General features: G+C 46.3%; 1 protein-coding gene across 1 annotated transcript; it reads left to right on the top strand.

Moving 5' to 3' along the window:
* Positions 1-81: 81 nt before the first annotated feature.
* On the top strand, positions 82-5,924 carry ECM1 (extracellular matrix protein 1). The gene is given in 11 exon segments (XM_032397055.1): positions 82-435; positions 1,640-1,702; positions 1,783-1,884; positions 2,035-2,112; positions 2,209-2,289; positions 2,971-3,293; positions 3,558-3,932; positions 4,442-4,662; positions 4,832-4,919; positions 5,330-5,507; positions 5,510-5,924. Coding segments are annotated over 11 exon segments (1,650 nt in total). The 5' UTR covers positions 82-344; the 3' UTR covers positions 5,560-5,924.
* The last annotated feature ends 16,986 nt before the right edge of the window (positions 5,925-22,910 follow it).

Raw genomic sequence — 22,910 nt, 5'->3', positions numbered from 1 at the left:
GCCACCCAGGCGCCCCAGTTCTCAACATCTCTTACTCCATGAGTCTCAGAATCCGTTTCTCTGGGGATCATAAGAATGCTATCCTCCCCTCAGCCCTGTTCTCTTCAGTCCTCTTAGGAGACTTCAGGGTGAATTTGGGAGGAGTGGCTGCCAGAGGAGGAGCAGCTGGGACTGAGTCATGGCAGGAAATAGAAGGGAGGGAGTTATCCCCAGATAGCTGTGTAAAAGGAGAAGGAACCAGCCCTGAGGTTCACAACAGCCGTAACAGCAACTGGAGAAGCAGGCTCCCAGCAGCCCAGCCCTTCAAATCCAGATCTGCCTGAGACGATCCACCTTCTGGTGCCATGACCAGTCTTTGCCCCAGAATGGGGACCATGTCCAGAGCAGCCTTGGTCTTGGCCTGTCTGACTGTTACTTCTGTAGCTTCTGAGGGAGGTGAGTTGGGATTGGAGCCAGCGCTTGGGAAGAGGCCCTGACCAGTGTGGGCCTGGGGCCGGGGTCCAGCCATCCTCTAAATGGCTCATCACCAGCAGGGTGATTGTATCCCCGGCCTTGCATTTCTGAGCAGACTGAAGGTGGGCCTGGGCACTGGAGCCTTTAAACAGGGAGGGGAGCAGGTGCACGGGAGGAGAGGGGTTCCTAGAGATTGCTGCCAGGAGACATAAAATTGGGAGTCAAACGGACAACTCTTCAGTGGGTGGATTACCAGAGTGAGGGGGTTCTGCCTCAGGAAGATGTATATATGGGGCCTATCAAGCAGGGGAGAGAGAAAGAATGGGGCCCCCAGGCTGCTCAAAACTGGTTTGTTGACCCAGAGAGCCTTGACTGACTCCTTGCCCGGTTAGAATAGTCCATCCCCAGGGTACCAGACACAGTCACTCTATCTAGCACACACACATCATCTGCTGGATGCTGGACAAAATGCTACCAAGGGATACTGTTGAGATCTGGTCTCTGTAAGGCCTGTCTCATTGTCCCTCCTAGGCAGATCAGCTATAGGCGATTCCTTTCCCTGTGGCTGTGGGGCGATTTGCCTCAGGAGTCCTGAATCATCCCACTCCCCAGGTCCTAAATTGAGACCTAAGCTAAGGAGGATCTGGGACCAGCTGAAGGGGAGGCACTTAAAGTTCGAGGTGGGCTTCTTATTAGAAGGCCCACAGATGTTTAAACAGCCTAGAGGAGGTGAGCAAATGAAGCCCTAACCAGTTCAAAGTCCAGACTTGCTCCTCTGGAAAACTAGAGACGCATCGTAGCTCAGAGGCTGAGAAGAAGAGACCAGAAGCCCTGAGGGAGAGACACTGACAGGAGATTAGGGCCTCCACCACCCCACTCCTCCTACCCTCAGCCCCTTATGTCACATTCCCTTCAGGCCTGGACTCAGGAGACCCAAGGCTTTGAGCCTGGTAGAAGTGAGCCTGTCAGAATATCATAGCTTTCTCAGAACCCAACTGGTCACGTCTAGGTGTGTTTGGGGGAGGGGGTGGATTCATTAGGGGACATGGGACAGGAGCAATACAGAACAGCTTCTGGTGTCTTGGTCATCTTGCCTATACCCTTGATATCTACTGCCCCCACATCCTGTGCTTAGGGCCAAGAAAGGGCTCCTCAACCCACCCCTGACTCACCTTTCATGTTCCAGGCTCCAAGGCTCCAGGGCAGAGGGAGCTGGGGCCAGAGCCCCTCACCTACCACACTCAAGAAGGTAAGAGTTTGGGGGAGCAGCATGGGTTGGGGGGGCTAGAAAAAACTGTCAGCTCTGACCATCTCCCCTCTTACCTCTAGTTGGCTATGCAGCACCCCCCTCCCCACCCCGGACCCAAGACTTCCCTGTGGATCACTCTGACACCCTTCAGCATGGCTCTCACTTTGAGGGACAGAGTGAAGGTAAGTCCACCATGCACCCTTCTCAGCCCTCCAGGTTTCTAGTCTGGCTTACTTCCCGTTCTTTAGATGGGGAGGGGTGAGAAGGCCCTGCCAACTCCTTGCCCTGGCTGGGAGAAGGGGTGGTCTACTCACATACTCCCCCTTCTCTAGTGCAGCCCCCTCCTTCTTGGGAAGCCATCCCTGCCCAAGAGGAGTTGCCCCCTCCCCAACTCCCTGTGGGAAAGAAAGGTGAGTGCTTGCCCATTTCTTCACCCCCAGACCACTACAGTCTTGCTGACATCAGTCTGATCCTTGCTTCTTTGTGCCCTCACTCCTCTCTTGTAGTGGATCCCCCTCTTCCTCAAGAAGCCATCCCCCTCCAAGAAGAGCTGCCCCCTCCCCAGGTCCCTGTTGAACAGAAAGAAAGTAAGTGACTCCCTCTCCTTGTTACCCTCCTCCTGCCTACCCATGGGCTTTGGGGGCTCTGCCATTCGCTAGCTGTGTAACTTTGGGTAAGTTGTCTCTCCAAGCCTTAGTTTCCTCATCTATAAAACTGGGGAAATAAGACCTATTTTATAAAGTTATGAGATTAAGTGGCAAAAAAGTAGCATTTATTTTCACTTGCTTCTATACTGACTTCCTCCTTATGAGTGGCAGCTGGCCAGGTCCCCCCTCTTCTAGCCCATCCCAACATGGCTTCTGCTTACACTTCTCCTATCCCAGTAGACCCACCTTTCCTACATCAGGAGGAAATGACCTTCCCATCTAAGCAGAGAGAGGGTGAGTGACAGCTCTGGTCTGTCCATCCCTCTGCTTTAGTGCTTAGGACCCTGAGGAGGGAGGCAAGGAGCCTGAGCCTTGGGAAGCAGCACAGGGACCACGCCTGATTTGTGGGGGCTATAAGGGGACACCTTTCATACCCCCGTTTTCTTTCCTTTCCATCGGTCATTCTGAAGGTAAAAGCCACAAGTTCATTTCTATCTCTTTCCCCCCATATCCTCCCAACCCTTTCTCCTCCACCCCAAGTTCTTTCAATCCTCCCAGCTCATCCAGACTTTCTCTGTTCCTCTACTCATTCCCCTTCCCATTCTGTTTTCTCCATTCTAGAAAAGCCAGCTCCTTTCATGGACCGTAGCCCCCCTGAGCCTGAGTCTTGGAATCCAGCCCTGCACTGCCAACGGGGCAAATCCCGAGGGGGCTGGGGCCATCGGCTTGATGGCTTTCCCCCTGGGCGGCCTTCTCCAGACAATTTGGACCAGATCTGCCTTCCTAATCGTCAGCATGTGGTGTATGGTCCTTGGAACCTGCCGCAGTCTGGCTTCTCCCACCTTACTCGCCAGGGTGAGATCCTCAATCTGCTGGAGACTGGATATTCCCGCTGCTGCCGCTGTCACAACCACATAAACCGCTTGGACTGTGCACAGCTCGTGGTAAGGGTTGGGCTCTTGATGCCAGGGCTGTCCTTTAACCTCCAGACAGTACGTGTGTGTTTGAAGGACTTCTAGGCCTGAGTATGTAGGAAACTCAGGACCTTTTTCTTGGCCCTACCTTGGGCCTCCCCAGTATGCTGGGAGGGCAGAGGACAGCCTCTACTTCTTTCTTATCTACCTGCCCCGGGTCCTTTTCTGGAGCCTGGGAGGAAGACGGGAATGTGGACAATGGGCTGCTGGGCTGATCGATCCCTCTTGCTCTAGTGGGAGGACGCAATGACCCGATTCTGTGAGGCCGAGTTCTCGGTCAAGACCCGACCCCACCGGTGCTGCAAACAGCAGGGGGAGGCTCGATTCTCCTGCTTCCAGGAGGAAGCTCCCCGGCCACACTACCAGCTCTGGGCCTGCCCCAGCCACCAGCCTGGTATATCCTCAGGCCCCGAGCTGCCTTTCCCCCCTGGGGTGCCCACACTGGACAATGTCAAGAACATCTGCCACCTAAGACGCTTCCGTTCTGTGCCACGCAACCTCCCAGCTACTGACCCCATCCAAAGACAGCTGCAGGCATTGACCCGGCTAGAGGGGGAGTTCCAGCACTGCTGCCGGCAGGGGAACAACCACACTTGTACACGGAAGGCCGTAAGTGGGCGTCCCGGTCAAGAGCCTGTCTGCCTGCCCGCCTGTCTCCGACCTCTCATCCTGCTCATCTCATCCATGCACCTTCCCAGTGTGAGCACGTCTGCCCGTTCATCTGCTTGCAAGTGTCCGTCCATCCACTGTATTCGTCATTTGAGTCTGTTCATCTTGAGCCTCCATCCTGCACTCCTGGCCTCGTCCACCCATGATTCCACACATGCACCCATGTGCCATCCATCCGTGCAGCTCTGGCCTTGTCTGACCCCCTCGTCTGCCATTCCAGCTCATGTCCTGTGGCCAGCTCCAAGCCTCATTGGTGCTTCCATCCTTCCACCTCCCCAGCACCATACATCCACAGCTGCCCATCCTTGTCCTCTGGTTCCTTGCCCTTCCCTTTCAGCATCTGTGGCCAGGTCCCTCATTTCATAGCATAGGGCAGTAAGGGAAGCAGAGGGTCAGAAGAGAAGGGGCCAAGTGTCCAGGCTTCTGACTTCCCTCTCTCTGGCCCACAGTGGGAGGATGCCCTTGATGGATACTGTGATCGGGAACAGTCTACCAAGACCCACCAGCACTTGTGTTGCCACTACCCTCCTAGCCCTGCCCGCGATGAGTGCTTTGCCCGTCAGGCTCCCTACCCTAACTATGACCGGGACATCTTGACCCTTGACCTCAGCCGAGTTACCCCCAACCTCATGGGCCATCTCTGTGGAAATGGAAGAGTTCTCAGCAAGCAGTGAGTCTTGCCCCGTTCTTCCCCAACTCTCTTCCCTTCCCCAAAACCTCCCTTCTGGGGCACCCTCTGAGGCACTCTTGGTAAGAGCAAAACCATGGTCTCCAAGCACCATTTTGATGCCTAGGGATGCCTAAAGACCCTGACCCCTTCCCCTTTCCCCCCAACATAGTAAACAGATTCCTGGGCTGATCCAGAACATGACTGCCCACTGCTGTGACCTGCCATTTCCAGAGCAGACCTGCTGTGCTGAGGAGAAGGTGAGCGGGGGCAGCAGGAGGTCATAGTCTCCAAAGAAAGGCAGGGGAGGGGGGAGAGAGGGCTAGAACTGCTGGCTACCCCTTCTCTTTAGTATCTCAGACCAGCCCACAGAAATAAAGAGGACTAGTGGGAAAGATCTTTCTTGATTCCCGAAGTCATTCCTTACCTGATCTGCTCCCCCACCTCTAAGTTATTATGCCTTTTCTGGGCCTCAAGCTTCAGTCATTTCCAGATGTGCACATATGTCTGTCACAAGGAATCTAGCTGTGCAAGGCAGCCTGGAACTCTCTCTGGGTCCCAGGGAGACAGCACTAGAAGCTGAGGGAAGAGGGACTTTGAACACCCAAGTATTGATGCTTGACCTCAGACACCCCCTCCCCATCATCTCTGCTTTACTTTTCTCCTTCAGAAATCGGCCTTCATTGAGGACCTGTGTGGTCCCCGACGTAACTTCTGGCGAGACTCTGCCCTCTGCTGTAACCTGAATCCTGGAGATGAGCAGACCAACTGCTTCAACACTTACTATCTGAAGAATGTGGCTCTAGTGGCTGGAGATGATGGGGATGACAAGGGCCAGGGAGAGAAGGGCCAACTCGGGGAAGAAATACCAGCCCCACCCCTGAGCCCAAGGAAGAGTGAGTCACCCCAGAGCCTTGGAGGATCAGATTGGGGGAACCCCACCCTCCTTGAACACTCATTACAGTAAACACCTCTTGGATTTGGCATCCTCATTGTCTTTAACATCTCACATACAAACACACCCTCCTAAGCCTGCTTGGATTTTCTTGAGGGACTGGCCCCTGAGGCCCACTGCCCTGTTCCTACTGACTGAACAGAACTATTCCACAGGCTATGATGGTACCATAACTAAATGGCTTAACTTCACTATTTGTCATCTTGAATTTATTCACGTATTTGAAAAGGAGTGTCACTTTGTTAGCTATCATCATTTAAAGGGAAAAAAAAATACGGTTTAATGTCTTTGGTGAGCCCCAAAAGTACCACAGCCCAGCCTAATCTTTTAATTTAGTTTAATTTAATTCTATTGGGGGGGGCAGAGGGAGAGAGAGAGAGAATCTTTTTTTTTTTTTAAGATTTTATTTATGTATTTGACAGAGAGAGACACAGCGAGAGAGGGAACACAAGCAGGGGGAGTGGGAGAGAGAGAAGCAGGCTTCCCACTGAGCAGGGAGCCCGATGTGGGGCTCGATCCCAGGACCCTGGGATCATGACCTGAGCCGAAGGCAGATGCTTAACGACTGAGCCACCCAGGCACCCCGGGGAGAGAGAATCTTAAGCAGACTCCGCACTCACTGAGGGTGGAGCCTGATGCGGGGCTCAATCTCACAACCCCGAGATCATTACCTTAGCTGAAATCAAGAGTCCCACGCTTAACTGACTGAGCCACCCAGGCACTCCCTAGCCTGACATTTTTAAATTTTCACTTTTGATCCTTGGAGTCCACACCTTGATTCATCCAATACCCATTTACTGAACAGTTACAATATGCACTATGTTAGGCCAGGGGATACACATCCAGAAAACATGCAGCCCCCTTCTGTCAAGTTGGTCATATCCCAGGAGCCTAGCAGGTGTGATAAGTGGTGTTGCATGGGGCTGCCAGCTTGCCAGTATTCTCTGGGTACCAGATAAGACAATCTGAAGTGGGAGTAGGGCTGAGGGCAATATGAGTACACTGGGAAAGCCTCTTTGGGGTTGAGGTCAGAGCTTCTCCAGGAGAAGTAGAAGGTGCAACGGGCAGGTACAGCCCAGGCAGAAGGAGGGTTCTAACTGGCAGAGAAGCACAACGGCTGGGAGGGCCTGAGGCTTTGGTGGTCTCCTTCGGAGATGTGGCCGGAATGGTAAGCAGGAGGTCCCCACGAAAGCCTCACCCGCAAGGGTTTAAAGTGGATCCTGGCGCCTCTGCCCACGAAGGCACTGGCGGCCTCAAGCAGAGGTGGTGTTCAGATTCGCCTTTTCCAACCTCTAGTAGACAGAGAAGCAGGAACCTGGAAGTCCAGTTTGAAGAGTATCGCGCCCATGCCTGAGGGGAGGGGGCTGGACCACAGGGTGGCAAGGCTCCTCAGCCCTTGGAGGCTGCCCCCAAGAAACCGGAGCCGAATGAATCGAAATGAAGACTCGTGAGGACAAGTCCTCCGTGATTCTGCCGTCAGGATAAGTCTCCAGAAAGCGGGATTTCCCAGGCTCCAGGCGGAGGAGGGTGAGGCAAGGACCGCCGCCCCGACCACCTAGGACCAAGTTGAAAGGCAGATTGAGCCACTCAAAGGTGGATTGAGCCCAGAAGCATCGATAGGATTGCTGTTAGTTACCAAGAAAAGGGGAAAGTGTTAACATTTGTGGCAGTTAGTTGTATAGATAAAATATTAAGATATAATTTATTAAGCTCAAGGGCAGTGAATAAAGGAATCAGACACCTGCCACTCCCTTCTCCCTAGCCTATTATTTATATACTTATTCATACTTAGCCGGACGCCTGTTTCTAAACAAGCTGCGTCTTAGCCGCTCCTTCGCCTGTCCATCAGCACGGGGTTCAATGAGGGAGTGAGAGCCGCGTGTGTCCCGCCCCCGCGCCGGCCACTGCGGCCTCGCGCTTGGGTCACATGCTCGGAGAGCGTCACCGCGCCTGCGCGGGCGTCCGGCGGAGGTCTCGCGATCCTCCGCAGCCGCTGGGACTCCGGGACTAGGCAGGGAGAGGCCAGGCCCGCTCTTCCCCTCACACTTCCCGTGCGCCTGCCACGGTGCCCGGGGTTGGACTTGAGCTCGTGGGGAGAGGGCGGAGCCGCCGGCAGGGACATCTCTAAAGGGCTCTGTCCCTTCAGGAGCTTCCCGGAGATGCTTTAGGGCTGCATTTGCAAAGCGCAGCGCCTCCAAGTGCTGGTGGGGGAGTCAGAAAGGTAGGATTGCCCTCCCAGCCCCTAGAAGGTTACCGTCTAAGGAATGGACCGGGAGGGGACCGGGACCTCGGTAGTAAGCAGCGATAATGAAAGACTCTCAGGTGCTAAATAGACTGTAAGCATCGTGAGCTGAGAGTTAAAAGAAGTAATTCTCTCTAGGAATCAGGGTAGTTGGCTGTGGATTGAGCCCAGAAGCATCGATAGGATTGCTGTTAGTTACCAAGAAAAGGGGAAAGTGTTAACATTTACGGCAGTTAGTTGTATAGATAAAATATTAAGATATAATTTATTAAGCTCAGGGGCAGTGAATAAAGGAATCAGAGCCCCTAACTACTTGGAGGGACCCGGGGAAGCTTCAGGAAGGAATTCAAGCTTGAGTAGGATTTTGCAAGAACGGAAAGGGAGAGTGTACAAAGTACTGGATGTATACAGAGTTCCCCTAAAGTAAACAGAATGTCTGTTTTGTGTTAGGCAGAGTATTCTTAGGTAGTTAGTCTAAGTATTCTGGCCATAGAGAAGACTAAAGTACCGCCCTCAAGGATTTTTATCTTTGTGGAGGCTTGTATATCTAATGATAGATATCCTCAGGATTCTGTGGGAGCCACCTAGCCTGGCTTTCAGGGAGGTCTTCGTTAAGGAGGCAATAAAGCAAAAAGTGTGGTTGGTATATTTGAAGCGCCAGTAAGTAGTAAAAATGGTGTGGGTGAGTAACTAGGCATGAGGTTGTAAATTTGGGCTTAGTAATGCTTTCTAGCAGATCTTGAAGAACTATGGAAGTCATACTAACCTGGGTGTAAGCACCTGTAAAAGATTGTAAATGAAACTAATGATGCACTGTAAGTTGGCTAATTGAATTTAAATTAAAAAAAAAAGATTGTAAATGAAAAGTGATGTGACAGACTTTTTTTTTTTTTTTTTAATAGGCTCCACACCCAGCTTAGAGCCCAGTGCGAGGCTTGAACTCACAACCCTGAGATCAGCACCTGAGCTGAAATCAAGAGTCGGGTTGTCGATCAACTGAGCCACCCAGGCGCCCCAGTGAACAGACTTTTTTAAAAAAGTAAATTAGATGGATAGACAGGTGGACCTGAATAGATACGCCAGAGAAAGAATAGAGACGGGGACCAGTTCAGAGGTTGAAATTGTAGTTCTTTGATAGCAATAAAATTTTGAGAAATTTTGAGATCCAGAACTTTAATGGTGCAGGGGATGAAGATGGAGAGAATATCTTTTAAAGATATTTAAGAGGGGCACCTGGATGGCTCAGTTGGTTAAGCGGCTGCTTTTGGCTCAGGTCATGATCCCAGCGTCCTGGGATCAAGCCCTGCATCGGGCTCCTTGCTCAGCAGGGAGCCTGCTTCTCCCTCTCCCTCTGCCTGCTACTCTACCTGCTTGTGCTCTCTCTCTCTGTCAAATAAATAAATAAAATCTTAAAAAAAAAAAAAAAAGATATTTAAGAGATGGGATTGACAGACCCTGCTTGCTGCCTGAGATATCTTAGGATGACTCCCACATTTGAGGTTTGGGTGCCTGTAAGGTAGAATGTACAGGAGGAGGAGCAGGTTTTACAAGAGGATGATAATGAGTTCAGTTTTGGAGTCTTCAGTAGTCAATGTTCTTAGTGAAAGCACCTTCAGAAGGAATATAGAGAATCCCACATCAGGCTCCTTGCTCAGCGGGAAGCCTGCTTCTCCCTCTTCCTCTGCCCGCCACTCCCCCTGCTTGTGCTCTCTCTGACAAATAAATAAAATCTTAAAAAAAAAAAAATTTTTTTATTTATTTATTTGCCAGAGAGAGAGCACGCACAAGCAGGGGGAGCGGCAGGCAGAGGGAGAAGGAGCCCGTTGTGGGACTCGATCCCAGGACCCTGGGATCATGACCTGAGCCAAAGGCAGATGCTTAACTGACTGAGCCATCCAGGCGTCCCGCAGCCTGCTCTTTTTTTTTTTTTTTAAAGATTTTATTTATTTGAGAGAGAGCACGAGAGGGAAGGGGTTAGAGGGAGAAGCAGGCTCCCTGCTGAGCAGGGAATCCTGATTTGGGACTCGATCTGGGAACTACGGGACCATGACCTGAGCCGAAGGCAGTCGCCTAACCAACTGAGCCACCCAGGTGCCCCCGGCAGCCTGTTCTTTAAATGTGCTTCTGTACTCTGAACCAGTAGCCTACTAAATATGACACTTGGAAATCGCTTAGATACCATAAATTCAGTTATTCAAAAATGAACTCCTCTGGGTATGTGGGAAGATATGAAAAAGAAGATATAACAGTAAGTGAGTTGTAGAACCTAGGTGGTAGGTATATGGATGTTCACTATACAGTATGTCAACTTTTCTGCATTTTGGAAATTTTTCATAAAATATTGAGAAAAATAAGCGATCGTCTCTACCCTCCAACTGTTCCTGCCCCAGTGGGCCCATCTCAATAAGCAGAACCACCATCTACTCAGTTGTTTAGGCAAGAGATCTGGGAATATCATTCTTCAATTAATCACTCTCCTTCTTCCTTCTATTCCAGTCAGTCACCAAATCTCCTAAATATCTCTTAAATCCATCAACAGTGGAGTTGTACCTTACACCAAGGTTAGGTTCTAAAGTCAGTACAGAAAGCAAAAGTTGCATAGTCAGCATAACCTTTGGAAATCCCTTAAATCACTCAGAAAATATAGTGGCCATAGTCTTGTGTGCATAACTATGTACCCACAATGTATGTACAAGTTTATATGGTAGGGTACAGTATGTCATAGGATATACAGTATAACATTAAGATATTTTTAACTTCATAAAAAAAATGGAAGATAGTACTCATAGTTGAACAGAGTTATGAAATGAACACAAGGCATAAGGACACAATATTCCTCACCTCTCCAGTGCCTCCATCCTAGTCCAAGCTTCTACCAACCCTCACAATTATTGAAATGGCTTCCTAACTGGTCTCCTGGTACTGTCCAATCCATTCTCCACAGTCCAGGCAGAATGACCTAACTGGTGGGATCGGGCCACTGCTTTAAAATACCTCAGTGATAGGGCACCAGGTGGCTCAGTCGGTTAAGTGTCCGACTCTTGATAACGGCTCAGGTCATGATCTCAGGGTCCTGGGATCAAGATCTGCATAGGGCTCCCCACTGGGTGTGAAGCCTGCTTCAGATTCTCTCATGCTCCCTCTGCCCCTTCCCCCTGTCTCTCTCTTTCTCTTTCACTCTAAAATATAATATAATATATATATATATGCCTCACTTATATCCCACTGTTCCCTTATGACAGTGTCTGACACACTCCCATTTGGCTGCCCAACCTTCCACCATCTGGCTTCTGCAGTCCTCAGACTTCATCACGCATACCTCTTTCCTCTTGTTCTCTAGGCCCCCTCAGAACTCAGCTTGTTACCTTTCAGTTCCTCAGGCTTACCACATTCTTTTGTACTTGGGGGCTTTCACATGCTGTCCTCTGAACAGAACTCTCTACCCCTCTCTATAAGACGGGTAAGCTCTGTACCCCTGTGGCAGACGCCTCTTGCGTACTCAACAAGCCATCCTCTTCCAATCCCCCAATACTTTGTTCTTGATGAATTTTAAATTAAAAAAACATTGTGTAAAATAACACACATTTAAAAATTATACTGGAAATAAATGTATAGTTCAATGGATATAAAGTGAAACTCCTTGCAACAACCACCTAAGTCAAGCAAGTGGACACTGCCAACACCCAAAAGCCCTCCAGAATGCTGCTTTCTGTTCAGACTCCTCACCCCTGTAAAGGAACCACTCTCCTCCTGTGATGACATTTATTGTAATCATTTACTTGCTTTTTCTTTATATTTTTACCACCTAAATATGAATCCTAAAGGGGCGCCTGGGTGGCTCAGTCGGTTAAGCGTCTGCCTTCGGCTCAGGTCATGATCCCAGGGTCCTGAGATCGAGCCCCGCATCGGGCTCCCTGCTCAGCAGGAGGCCTGCTTCTCCCTCTCCCTCTGCCCCTGCTTGTGTTCTTTCTCTCGCTGTCTCTCTGTCAAATAAATAAATAAAAATCTTAAAAAAATACGAATCCTAAAAACATTTAGGGTTTTTTGGTGGTTGTTTTTTTTCATTTTTTAAGATTTTATTTATTTGACAGAGATAGAACACAAGCTGGGGGAGTGGCAGAGGGAGAAGCAGGCTCCCCGCTGAGCAGGGAGCCCAATGTGGGGCTCCATCCCAGGACCCCAGGATCATGACCTGAGCTGAAGGCGGATGCTTAACTGACTGAGCCACCGAGGCACCCCTTTGGTTTTTTGTTGTTTTTTTTTTAAACAATCATTTGGTGTTAAGAAAAATTATTTTTTAGTACAGCTGACACACAATGTTACATTAGTTTCAGATGTACAGCATGGTGATTTGACAAGTTTATACATTGTGCTGTGGTCACCAAAAATGTAGCAACCATTTAGGTTTTTTTAAAAAAGCTTTATTGCCCACCTCCTCCCAGCCCCTGGTAACCTGTCATCCACTTTCTGTCTCTATGACTTTGCTTACTTTAGGAACTTCATGTTAAGTACTTCAGTAATTGGAAGTACTTCTGTGTTTTGCTTATTTCTTTTAGCATATGTTTTCAAGGTTCATCCATGTTGTAGCATGTATCAGAGCTTCATTCCTTTTATGGCTGAATAATATTCTATTGTATGGATATACCACATTTTGTTTATCTATTCATCTGTTGATTGACCTTCAGGATGCTATTGTGAAGAATGCACAGTCGCTTAATTTTACCTATTTTTGAACTTTATAAGTGGAATTACAACATATTTTTTGTATGTCTGGCTTTTTAAGCATGCATTCATGTTATTCTGTATACCGTAGTTCATTCATTTTCATATAGAATTCCATTTTAGAAATAAACCACAATTTATCCATTCTCCTGTTGATGGATATTTGGCTTGTTTCCAATTTTAGGCTATGTTAGCAAATATGCTAACATCAAAAAAAAATTGCATGCATTTTTGTTGGGTATACAGGGCAGCTAGGAGTTGAATGTCTGGGTCAGAGTCTCTTCAGCCTGACTAGATATTGCCAAAGTGGTTGTACTAATTTTTACTCCTATCCACAGGGTTTGAGAGTTCTTGTTACACATTCTTACCAACTCTTAAGGTTGTCTGTTTAGCTATTCTGGTGAGTTTGTTTGTATTGAGTTTAATTTGCATTTCCATGTCTATAAATGAGGTAGAACACTTTTTATATGTTGATTGGCCATTTGGATATCCTCTGTGAGATGTCTACTCAAGTCTCTTGCATATTTTTCTACTAGACTTTTCCATATTGATTTGTAGTTCTTCCAGGTATGAACTCTTTGGTAGGTAATATATTGGAAATAGTGTGCCTCTTCATTCTATTAACAGTGTCTTTGATGAAAAGATGTTTTTAAATCGAATGTAATTGGGACACCTGGGTGGCTCAGTTGTTAAGCGTCTGCCTTTGGCTCAGTTCATGAGCCTACAGTCCTGGGATCGAGCCCCGCATTGGGCTCCCTGCTCAGTGGGGAGTCTGCTTCTCCCTCTCCCACTCCCCCTGCTTGTGTTCCCTCTCTTGCTGTGTCTCTCTGTCAAATAAATAAATAAAATCCTTTTTAAAAAAAAGGAAGAAGAAGAAGAAAATATCCAGACTCAATTATACCCAGGAAGAGAAACAGACATACTTCCGGACCCTTTTATTTTATAGCAATAGTGTTACAGGCTGAGATAGACCTATCTACTGAACTTATTAAAAACCTTGGGAACTCGGGCGCCTGGGTGGCTCAGTTGTTAAGCATCTGCCTTCCGCTCAGGTCATGATCCCAGGGTTCTGGGATCGAGCCCTGCATCAGGCTCCCTGCTCAGCGGGAAGCCTGCTTCTCCCTCTCCCACTCCCCCGCTTCTCCCTCTCCCACTCCCCCTGCTTGTGTTCCCTCTCTCACTGTGTCTCTCTCTGTCAAATAAATAAATAAAATCTTTAAAAAAAAACCTTGGGAACTCTCAATCTGCTCATCTAATACTGACTGTATGTTAAAAAGAATGCCAGTATAATATTAAAACAAGTCTCCCTCATTGAATCAGCACCTACGTTTGGCACAAAATAATACACCAGTAATTTTAGTGACTGATAAGATTGAAAAATTTAGGGAATTCAACACTTTTATGATTCTCACTTATTAACATTGCTTTCAACCACTTTTTTTTTTTAAGATTTTTTTTTTAAGATTTTATTTATTTTTTTGATAGAGACACAGTGAGAGAGGGAACACAAGCAGGAGGAGTGGGAGAGGGAGAAGCAGGCTTCCCGCAGAGCAGGGAGCCCGATGTGGGGCTCGATCCCAGGACCCTGAGATCATGACCTGAGCCGAAGGCAGACGCTTAACCGACTGAGCCACTCAGGTACCCCTTTTTTTAAAGATTTTATTTATTTATTTGACAGAGACACAGCGAGAGAGGGAACACAAGCAAGGGGAGTGGCAGAGGGAGGGGGAGAAGCAGGCTTCCCGCAGAGCAGGGAGCCCGATGCGGGGCTTGATCCCAGGACCCCGGGATCATGACCTGAGCTGAAGGCAGACGCTTAATGATTGAGCCACCCAGGCGCTCCCAGTCTGTAGCTTTATAACAAATTTTGTTATCTATAAGGCAAGTCTCCTCCTACTTAGTTCTTTTTCAGGAGTGTCTTGGCTATTGTTTAATGATCAGTATCAAACGTTAGGAATAGTCTGTACCAATTATTTTATGTAAGCATTAAAAATAGAAAGCCCATGTTGTAATCCTTTCCTGAATAGTTATTCCAATGACTTTCCAGTTTAGTAGCTGGCCGTGCTGTCCAACACAGTAGCCACCAGTCACTGTGGGTAGTGAGTACTTGAAATGTAGCGGGTTTCAATTACAGTGTCCTGTAAGTGTAAAGAACACCAGATTTCAAAGACTCAGCATGAAAAAAGAATGCAAGTATCTCAGATATCTCATTAGTAATTTTTGTATTGATTACATGTTGACATGATATTTTGGGTATATTGTGTTAAATGAAGTAGATTATTAAAATTATTTTCACCTGTCTCATTTGACTTTTTTAATTCCAGTATAGTTAACATAAGTGTTATATCAGTTTCAGGTGTACAATATAGTGATTCAACAGTTCTAGACATTACTCAGTGCTGATCATCATAAGTGTACTATTTTATCCATTCCCACCCACCTCCCCTCTGGGAACCATCGGTTTGTCCTTAACTATAGAGGGTGGTTTTTTGGCGGGGGTGCCTGGGTGGCTTAGTCATTCTTTTTTCCTTGCATTCTTTTTTCATGCTGAGTCTTTGAAATCTGGTGTTCTTTACACTTACAGGACACTGCAATTGAAACCTGCCGCATTTCAAGTACTCACTACCCACAGCGACTGGTGGCTACTGTGTTGGACAGCACGGCCAGCTACTAAACTGGAAAGTCATTGGAGTAACTTAAGTGTCTGGTGCTTGATTTTGGCTCAGGTCATGATCTCAGGGTTATGAGATGGAGCCCTGTGTTGGGCTCTGTGCTGAGCTTGGAGCCTGCTTAAGATCCTCTCTCTCCTTTTCCACCCCCCACAAGTAATAAAAAATTTTTTTAAAAAGAGTCTCTTTTTTCTTTGTTTATTTGTTTCATAAATTACACATAAGAGTGAAATTGCATGGTATTTGTCTATCTCTGACTGATTTATTTCACTTAGCTTTATACTCTGTAGAGCCATCCATGTTGTTGCACATGGCAAGATTTCATTCTTTTTTATGGCTGAGTAATATTCCAGTGCGTGTGTGCACACACATGTATCTTTATTAATCTATTTTTTATAGAATATTCTTTTTTTAAAAGATTTTATTTATTTATTTGAGAGAGAGAGTGTTCTCAAGCACAAGCAGGGCAAGAGGCAGAGGGAGAGAGAAAGGGAGAAGCAGACTCTCCACTGAGCAGGGAGCCTGATGTGGGGCTCAGTCCCAGGCCCCTGGGATCATGACCTGAGCTGAAGGCAGATGCTTAAGTGACTGAACCACCCAGGCACCCCTCATTCATCTATTGATGGACCCTTGGGCTACTTCCATAATTTGGTTATTATAAATAATGCTGCAGTAAACATAGGAGTACATGTATCTTTTTGAATTAGTGTTTTTGTATTCTTTGGGTTGACTTTTTAAATTTTTTTTTCATTTTTAAAATTTAAATTCAATTAATTAACATATAATGTGTTACCGGTTTCAGAGGTGGAGTTTAGTGATTCATCAGTCTTACATAACACCCAGTGCTCAGTCTTATATAACATCACGTGCCCTCCTTAATGTCCATCACCCAGTTACTACATCCCCCACCCCCCTCCCCTCCAGCAACCCTCAGTTTGTTTCCTATGAATAAGAATCTCTTATGGTTTGTCTCCCTCTCTAATTTTGTCTTGTTTTATTTTTCCTTTCCTTCCCCTATGATCCTCTGTTTTAAACAGTTTCTTGAATTCCACATGAGTGAGATCATATAACTGTCTTTCTCTGACTTATTTCACTTAGCATAATACCCTCTAGTTTCATCCACACCATTGCATATGGCAAGATTTCAATTTTTTGATGGCTGAGTAGTATTCCATGTTTGACTTTTTTTAATGTGACTACGAAAATATTTGGAATTATAAGTATGGCTTGTATTTGTGACTCACATTGTACTATATTTGTATTGGAGAGTGTGGTGGGCTGATAAATGGCCCCCAAAGATATCCAGGTCCTAATTTCTGGAACCTGGGAGTGTTACCTTTACATGGCAAAAGGGACCTTGAGATGGGGAGATTATCTTGGATTATCTGAATAGACCCTAAATGTAAATCACAAAGGTCCTCAAAAGAAGGAAGCAGGGTGGGGCGCCTGGGTGGCTCAGTCAGTTAAGCGTCTGCCTTGGCTCAGGTCATGATCTCAGTGTCCTGGGATCCAGCCCCGCATCGGGCTCCCTGCTCGGCAGGGAGTCTGCTTCTCCCTCTCACTCTGCCCACTGCTCCCCCTGCTTGTGCTCTCTCACTTTCTATCAAATAAATAAAACCTTTAAAAAAATTTTTTTAAAAAAGGAGGCAGGGTGAGATATGACATCAAAAGGGGAAAAGGCATTTGACTATCAAAGCTGAGATTGGAGTGATGTGAGCAGCTACCAGAAACTGGAAGGAACAAGCAAAAGATTCTTCCCTGGAGCCTCCAGAAGGAACCAGCCCTGCTGGTTGCCCCTAGAATTTGTCTCTTAAAGACAACTATACTCTCGTCTTGGATCTCCCTCTCAGAATGATGTGCTGTCCTTCACATCTTTGACAGTGGTAGTTTAGTTTTTCCTAATACCTTTGATAATGTGCTATGAAAGCCTGGAAATTTTTATTGAGTAGATGGTGTGTATAGTATTAACATTTAAATAATTTAGAGGGGCATCTGGGTGGTGTAGTTGGTTAAGTGTCAGACTCTTGGTTTTAGCTCAGGTTGTGATCTCTGGATTGTGAGATCAAGCCCCACATTGGGCTCTACGCTCAGCAGAGTCTGCTTAAGACTCTGTCTCCCTCTCCCTTTACCCCTCCCCACTGTGCTCTCTGTGTCTCTAACATAAATTTAAAAAATACTTTTTAGGGGCGCCTGGGTGGCTCACTCCATTAAGCGTCTCCCTTCCCCTTGGGTCATTGATCCCAGGGTCCTGGGATCGAGCCCCGCATCAGGCTCTCTGCTCAGTGGGGAGCCTGCTTCTCCCTCTCCCTCCGCCTGCCGCTCCCCCTCTTGTGCTCCCTCTGTCAGATAAATAAAATCTTTTAAAAAAAAATTGAGGGGCACCTGGGTGGCTCAGTTGGTTAAGCGACTGCCTTCGGCTCAGGTCATGATCCTGGAGTCCCGAGATGGAGTCCTGCATCGGGCTCCCTGCTCAGCAGGGAATCTGCTTCTCCCTCTGACCCTCCCCCCTCTCATGGTCTCTCTCTCTATCTCATTCTCTCTCTCAAATAAAAAAATAAAATCTTAAAAAAAAAAAAAATTGAGTGGCTGGGCGCCTGGGTGGCTCAGTCGTTAAGTGTCTGCCTTCAGCTCAGGTCATGATCCCAGGGTCCTGGGTTCGAGCCCCACATCGGGCTCCCTGCTCAGCGGGAAGCCTGCTTCTCCCTCTCCCACTCCCCCTGCTTGTGTTTCCTCTCTCGCTGTGTCTCTCTCTGTCAAATAAATAAAAAATCTTTAAAAATAAAATAAAAAAAAATTTAGTGGCTAAAAGGGACGCCTGGGTGGCTCAGTCATTTAAGCATCCAAATCTTGATTTCAGCTCAGGTCATGATCTCAGGGTCATGAGATCGAGCCCCACATTGCGCTCCATGCTGGGCATGGAGCCTGCTTAGGATTCTCTCTCTGCTGCTCCTCTGCCCCTCCCCCTGCACTGCTCGCCCTCTCTGTCACTCTCTCTCTCAAAAAAAAAAAAAGGGGGAGAGACAATTCTACTGAAAAACAACATGGGTGTATATCCAGAAGAAAATATCAGAACTCTTACACCTCAATAAAAAGAAAACAAACAATCCAATCAAAACATGGGCAAAAGGGCAAAAGATGTGAATAGACATTTCACCTAAAAAGATATAAAAATTGCTGATAAGCATATGATGAGATACTCAATATCATTAATGATAGGGACATACAAATCCAAACCACATGCAAACCTTGTCAAACCCACCAAAATGGCTATAATAAAAAAATCAGACAATAACAAATGTTGGCAAGGTGTGAAGAAATGGGAAGCCTCAGACTTTGCTGGCAGGAATAAAAAATGATAGAGTCACTTTGGAAAACTGACAGTTTCTCAAAAGGTTAAACATATGACCCAGCAATTCTATTTGGTATCTACCCAAGAGAAATGAAAACATATCCACATAAGGCCTTGCACATAAATGTTCTTTTTTTTTTTTAACATTTTATTTATTTATTTGAGAGAGCACAAGCAGGGGGAGCGGCAGGCAGAGAGAGAGAGAGAAGCAGGCTCCCCACTGAGCAGGGAGCCCAACGTGGTACTCGATCCTAGGACCCTGGGATCATGGGATCATGACCTGAGCCAAAGGCAGACGCTTAACTGACTGAGCCATCTGGTGCCCCGCACATAAATGTTCTTAGCATCCTTATTCATAATAACCAAAATGGAAACCAAATTGGAAACATCCTAAGTGTCCATCAATTGGAGAATGGATAGACCAAATGTGGTATGTCCATACGATGAACTACAATTAAAAGGAACAAAATACAGATACATGCTATGGTATGGATGAACCTCAAAGCCATTCTGCTCGGTGAAAGAAGTCAAGAGACTTCATATTGTATGATTCTGTGTATATAAAATATCCAGAAAAGGCAAAAGTCTCCCCTAATTCAATATGCCCCTAATTTATGGTAGTATAGAACAAATCAATAGCCTCATAATAAACCAAGTTTACATTTACCTAGATTTGTAAAAAATCATGAGGTGAGGTAGAATTTCCACCTTGAAAATTTCATTTTTAGCTACTAAAAAAACCCTAAAATTTCATTTCTAGGGCTATTAAAAATATGCATTTACGAAGTAGTTTCTAAACTATTTCGAAGGGAGATACGAGGACCACCAAAAACCGTGATGTAAAATGTCCCAGATTTGGCTTCCTATCTCCTGCGTACCTCCTCATTTTCAGTGTCTCCGTTCTCTAGTGGGTCTTCCTTCCCTCCTCCTTCCTTTCCTTTGACATATTCACATACCATTCTTGGTTTTTGTTTTGTTTTGTCTTTTTTTTTTTTCTTATTTAACTGTCTTTTTTTTATGTTAAGACTTTTTTTGGGCACCTGGGTGGCTCAATCTGTTAAGCGTCTGCCTTCGGCTCAGGTCATGATCCCAGGGTCCTGGGATCGAGCCCCACATCAGGCTCCCTGCTCGGCAGGGAGTCTGCTTCTCCCTCTCCCTCTGCCTGCCACTCCCCTTGCTTGTGCTCTCTATCTCTCTCTCTGTCAAATAAATAAATAAAATCTTTAAAAAAAAAACCTTTTTTTCATCTGAAGACTTATCCTGGGGCGCCTGGGTGGCTCAGTTGGTTAAGCGACTGCCTTCGGCTCAGGTCATGATCCTGGAGTCCCTGGATCGAGTCCCACATCGGGCTCCCTGCTCGGCAGGGAGTCTGCTTCTCCCTCTGACCCTCCCCCCTCTCATGTGTTCTCTCTCATTCTCTCTCTCTCAAATAAATAAATAAAATCTTTAAAAAAAAAAAAAAAAGACTTATCCTTTCCTGTCTTTTTTGACTTAGCTTCAACTTTTTCAGAGCAACCTTGTCCATCCCCTGAGGAACTCTATCTCCCCCTCAGTGGAACGTGCTCTCAGTGGAACTGGCTTGTGAAGAACTGCAAGATGAGAGCTGACACTTGGGCATCCTGGGGTTGGCTGTGAGAGAGGAAGATGGGTCTTAACTGTAGAGTCTTTGGGATTTTCTATGCATATAGTCATTCTCTGTAAATACCAATAGTTTTGTTTCTTCATTCTAATCATTTTGCCTTTTTTTTTTTAAGTAGGCTCCATGCCCAATGTGGGGCTTGAACTCATGACCCTGATATCAAGAGTTGCATGCTGTACTGACTGAGTCAGCCAGGTACCCCAAACATTTTGCCTTTTATTTCTTTTTCTTTTTTACTACTCTGGATAGACCTCCAAGTAATGTTGATGGGAAGTGGAGACAGAGGGCATCCTGACCTTGTCTTGTTCCTGATTGTGGTAGCCTGCCTCCAAGATGGCCCTCAATGTCAATACCTCCTACTGGTCTTCACACCCTAGCATAGTGCCTCTCATATTGTTTGTGTGACCAATTGAGAGCATGGTATAAGTAAGGGTATGTCACTTCTGAGACTAGGACATACAAGACATGGGGACATTTGCCTCTCTCTCTTGGAAACTAGTTCGAGGGGAAGCCACCTACCATCTTGTGAGGAGAGGTCCACGTGGTGAGAAACTGAGGACTCCAGCCAACAAGTAAAGATCTGTGGCCTCCTGCTAACAGTCATGTGAGTGGCCTTGAAGGGATCCTCTGACCCCACTCAAGTCTTCAGATGACTATAGCCCCAGCTCACTTCTTGACTGTGAGACCCTGAGCCAGAGCCACTCAGTTAAGCCACTTCCAAATTCCTAATGCACAGAATCCATGAGATAATATATATTTGTTGTTTTAATCCACTAAGTGTTGAGGTAATTTGCTACACAGCAATAAATCACTGATCTCAAAGGAAAAGCTTTCAACATTTCACCATTTACATGATGTTTGCTACTGGTGCTTTGTAGTATCCTTTGTCATATTAAGAAAGTCCCCTTTTAGTCCTAGTTCACTAAGAGTTTTGTTTTGTTTTGTTTATTTTTTTAAAGTAATCTCTACCCCCAACATAGAGCTTGAACTCACGACCCTGAGTTAAAGAGTCACACACTCTACCAACTGAGCCAGCCAGGCGCCCTCGCTAAGAGTTTTGTATCATAAATATACGTCAATTTTTTTTAAAGATTTTATTAATTTATTTGACAGAGAGTTAGCAAGAGCAGGAACACAAGCAGGGGGAGCGGCAGAGGGAGAGGGAGAAGCAGGCCTCCCGCTGAGCAGGACCCTGGGATCATGACCTGAGCTGAAGGCAGACGCTTAACGCCTGAGCCGCCCAGGCGCCCCTACGTCAAATTTTTATTAAATATTTTTCCTGCAGCTATGGAGATGACCTATGATTTTTCTTGTTTGGTTTGTTAATGTGGTGAATTCATTAATTGATATTTTAAAAAGTTAAACTTAGCTTGCATTACTAAAATCATAATAAACACAACTTGGACATGATGTGTCATTCTTTTTTATATATTGCTGAATTCAACTTCCCAATATTTTCTTTAGAATTTTTGTGTCATTGTTCATGAATGAGATTTACCTGTAATTTTCCATCCTCATAGTGTCTTTATCAGGTTTTGGTATTGAGATTACATATTTTGTGGTTTTTATGAGGTGGTCGGTCAGGTGCAGCCACAGAGGAGACAGAAAAGAGCAGAGGGGGAAAAACCCCAAAAAACACACAGGTCCTAGAGACAGGAGACACGAACCCATTTTTGCTGATTAAAAAAAAAAAATTTACAGAGCCACGTTGGAAAGACACCAGGGTGGTCAGGAAGCAGAAGACAGTGGAATATGGGAAGATTTAGGCCTTTATTGGGGTTTCTGGGGAAAAGGCAAGGCAGGGAAGGGTTTAGGACTGGCTAGTTTGAGTAATTTTGGCTGCCTTTGGGTTACAGGGTTGGTCCCTAGTTGCCTGGCACCTGGCCCTGGGATGATTAAGGCAGAGGAGTATTGCCTCCCGGGATGCAGGGCCAGACAGAGGAGGGACCGCCCTGGATGACGCTCCCAGCTGGGCCCTTTGCCATCTCTTAAGAATTGTTTCTCCCAGGGCGCCTGGGTGGCTCAGTTGGGTAAGTGACTGCCTTCGGCTCAGGTCATGATCCTGGAGTCCCGGGATCGAGTCCCACATCAGGCTCCTTGCTCAGCAGGGAGTCTGCTTCTCCCTCTGACCCTCCTCCCTCTCATGTTCTCTGTCTCTCATTCTCTCTCTCGCAAATAAATAAAATCTTTAAAAAAAAAATTTAAAAAAAAAAAAAGGAAGAATTGTCTCTCCCAAGCCAGGAAAGGTTTTTTTAGGATGTCAGAACATAGTAATATATAGAAAGTTTCAGGTTATTTACACTGATGTGTTATCTAATTGTATCTGTGGGACAAGGTGAGCTTAGGGTCCTCCTATTCCTCCATCTTCCCTTTCTTCGAAAATTTAAAAAATATATATATTTACAGTACATTGTACTAGGCTCAAAATGAGTTGGCAAAAACTCTCTGAAAGAGTTTGTACAATATTAACTTATATCTTGCATAAATATTTGATAGAAGTTGCTGATCAAGCCATGTGGGCCTGGAACCTGCTTTGTAGGAAAAATTTTTTCCACCTTTATTTATTTGTTTGTTTTACGATTTACTTATTATTTTGAGAGAGAGAGAGTGAGAGAAGAAAGCACAATTGGGGGGAGGAGCAGAGGGAGAAGCAGGCTCCCCAATGAGCAGGAAGC

The sequence above is a fragment of the Phoca vitulina genome, unplaced genomic scaffold (genome assembly GCF_004348235.1).
Source record: "Phoca vitulina isolate PV1807 unplaced genomic scaffold, GSC_HSeal_1.0 scaffold96, whole genome shotgun sequence".
Classification (NCBI taxonomy): Eukaryota; Metazoa; Chordata; class Mammalia; order Carnivora; family Phocidae; genus Phoca; species Phoca vitulina.
The sequence above is the reverse complement of the archived record's forward strand: the minus strand, read 5'-3'. Positions and strand labels throughout refer to the sequence as shown.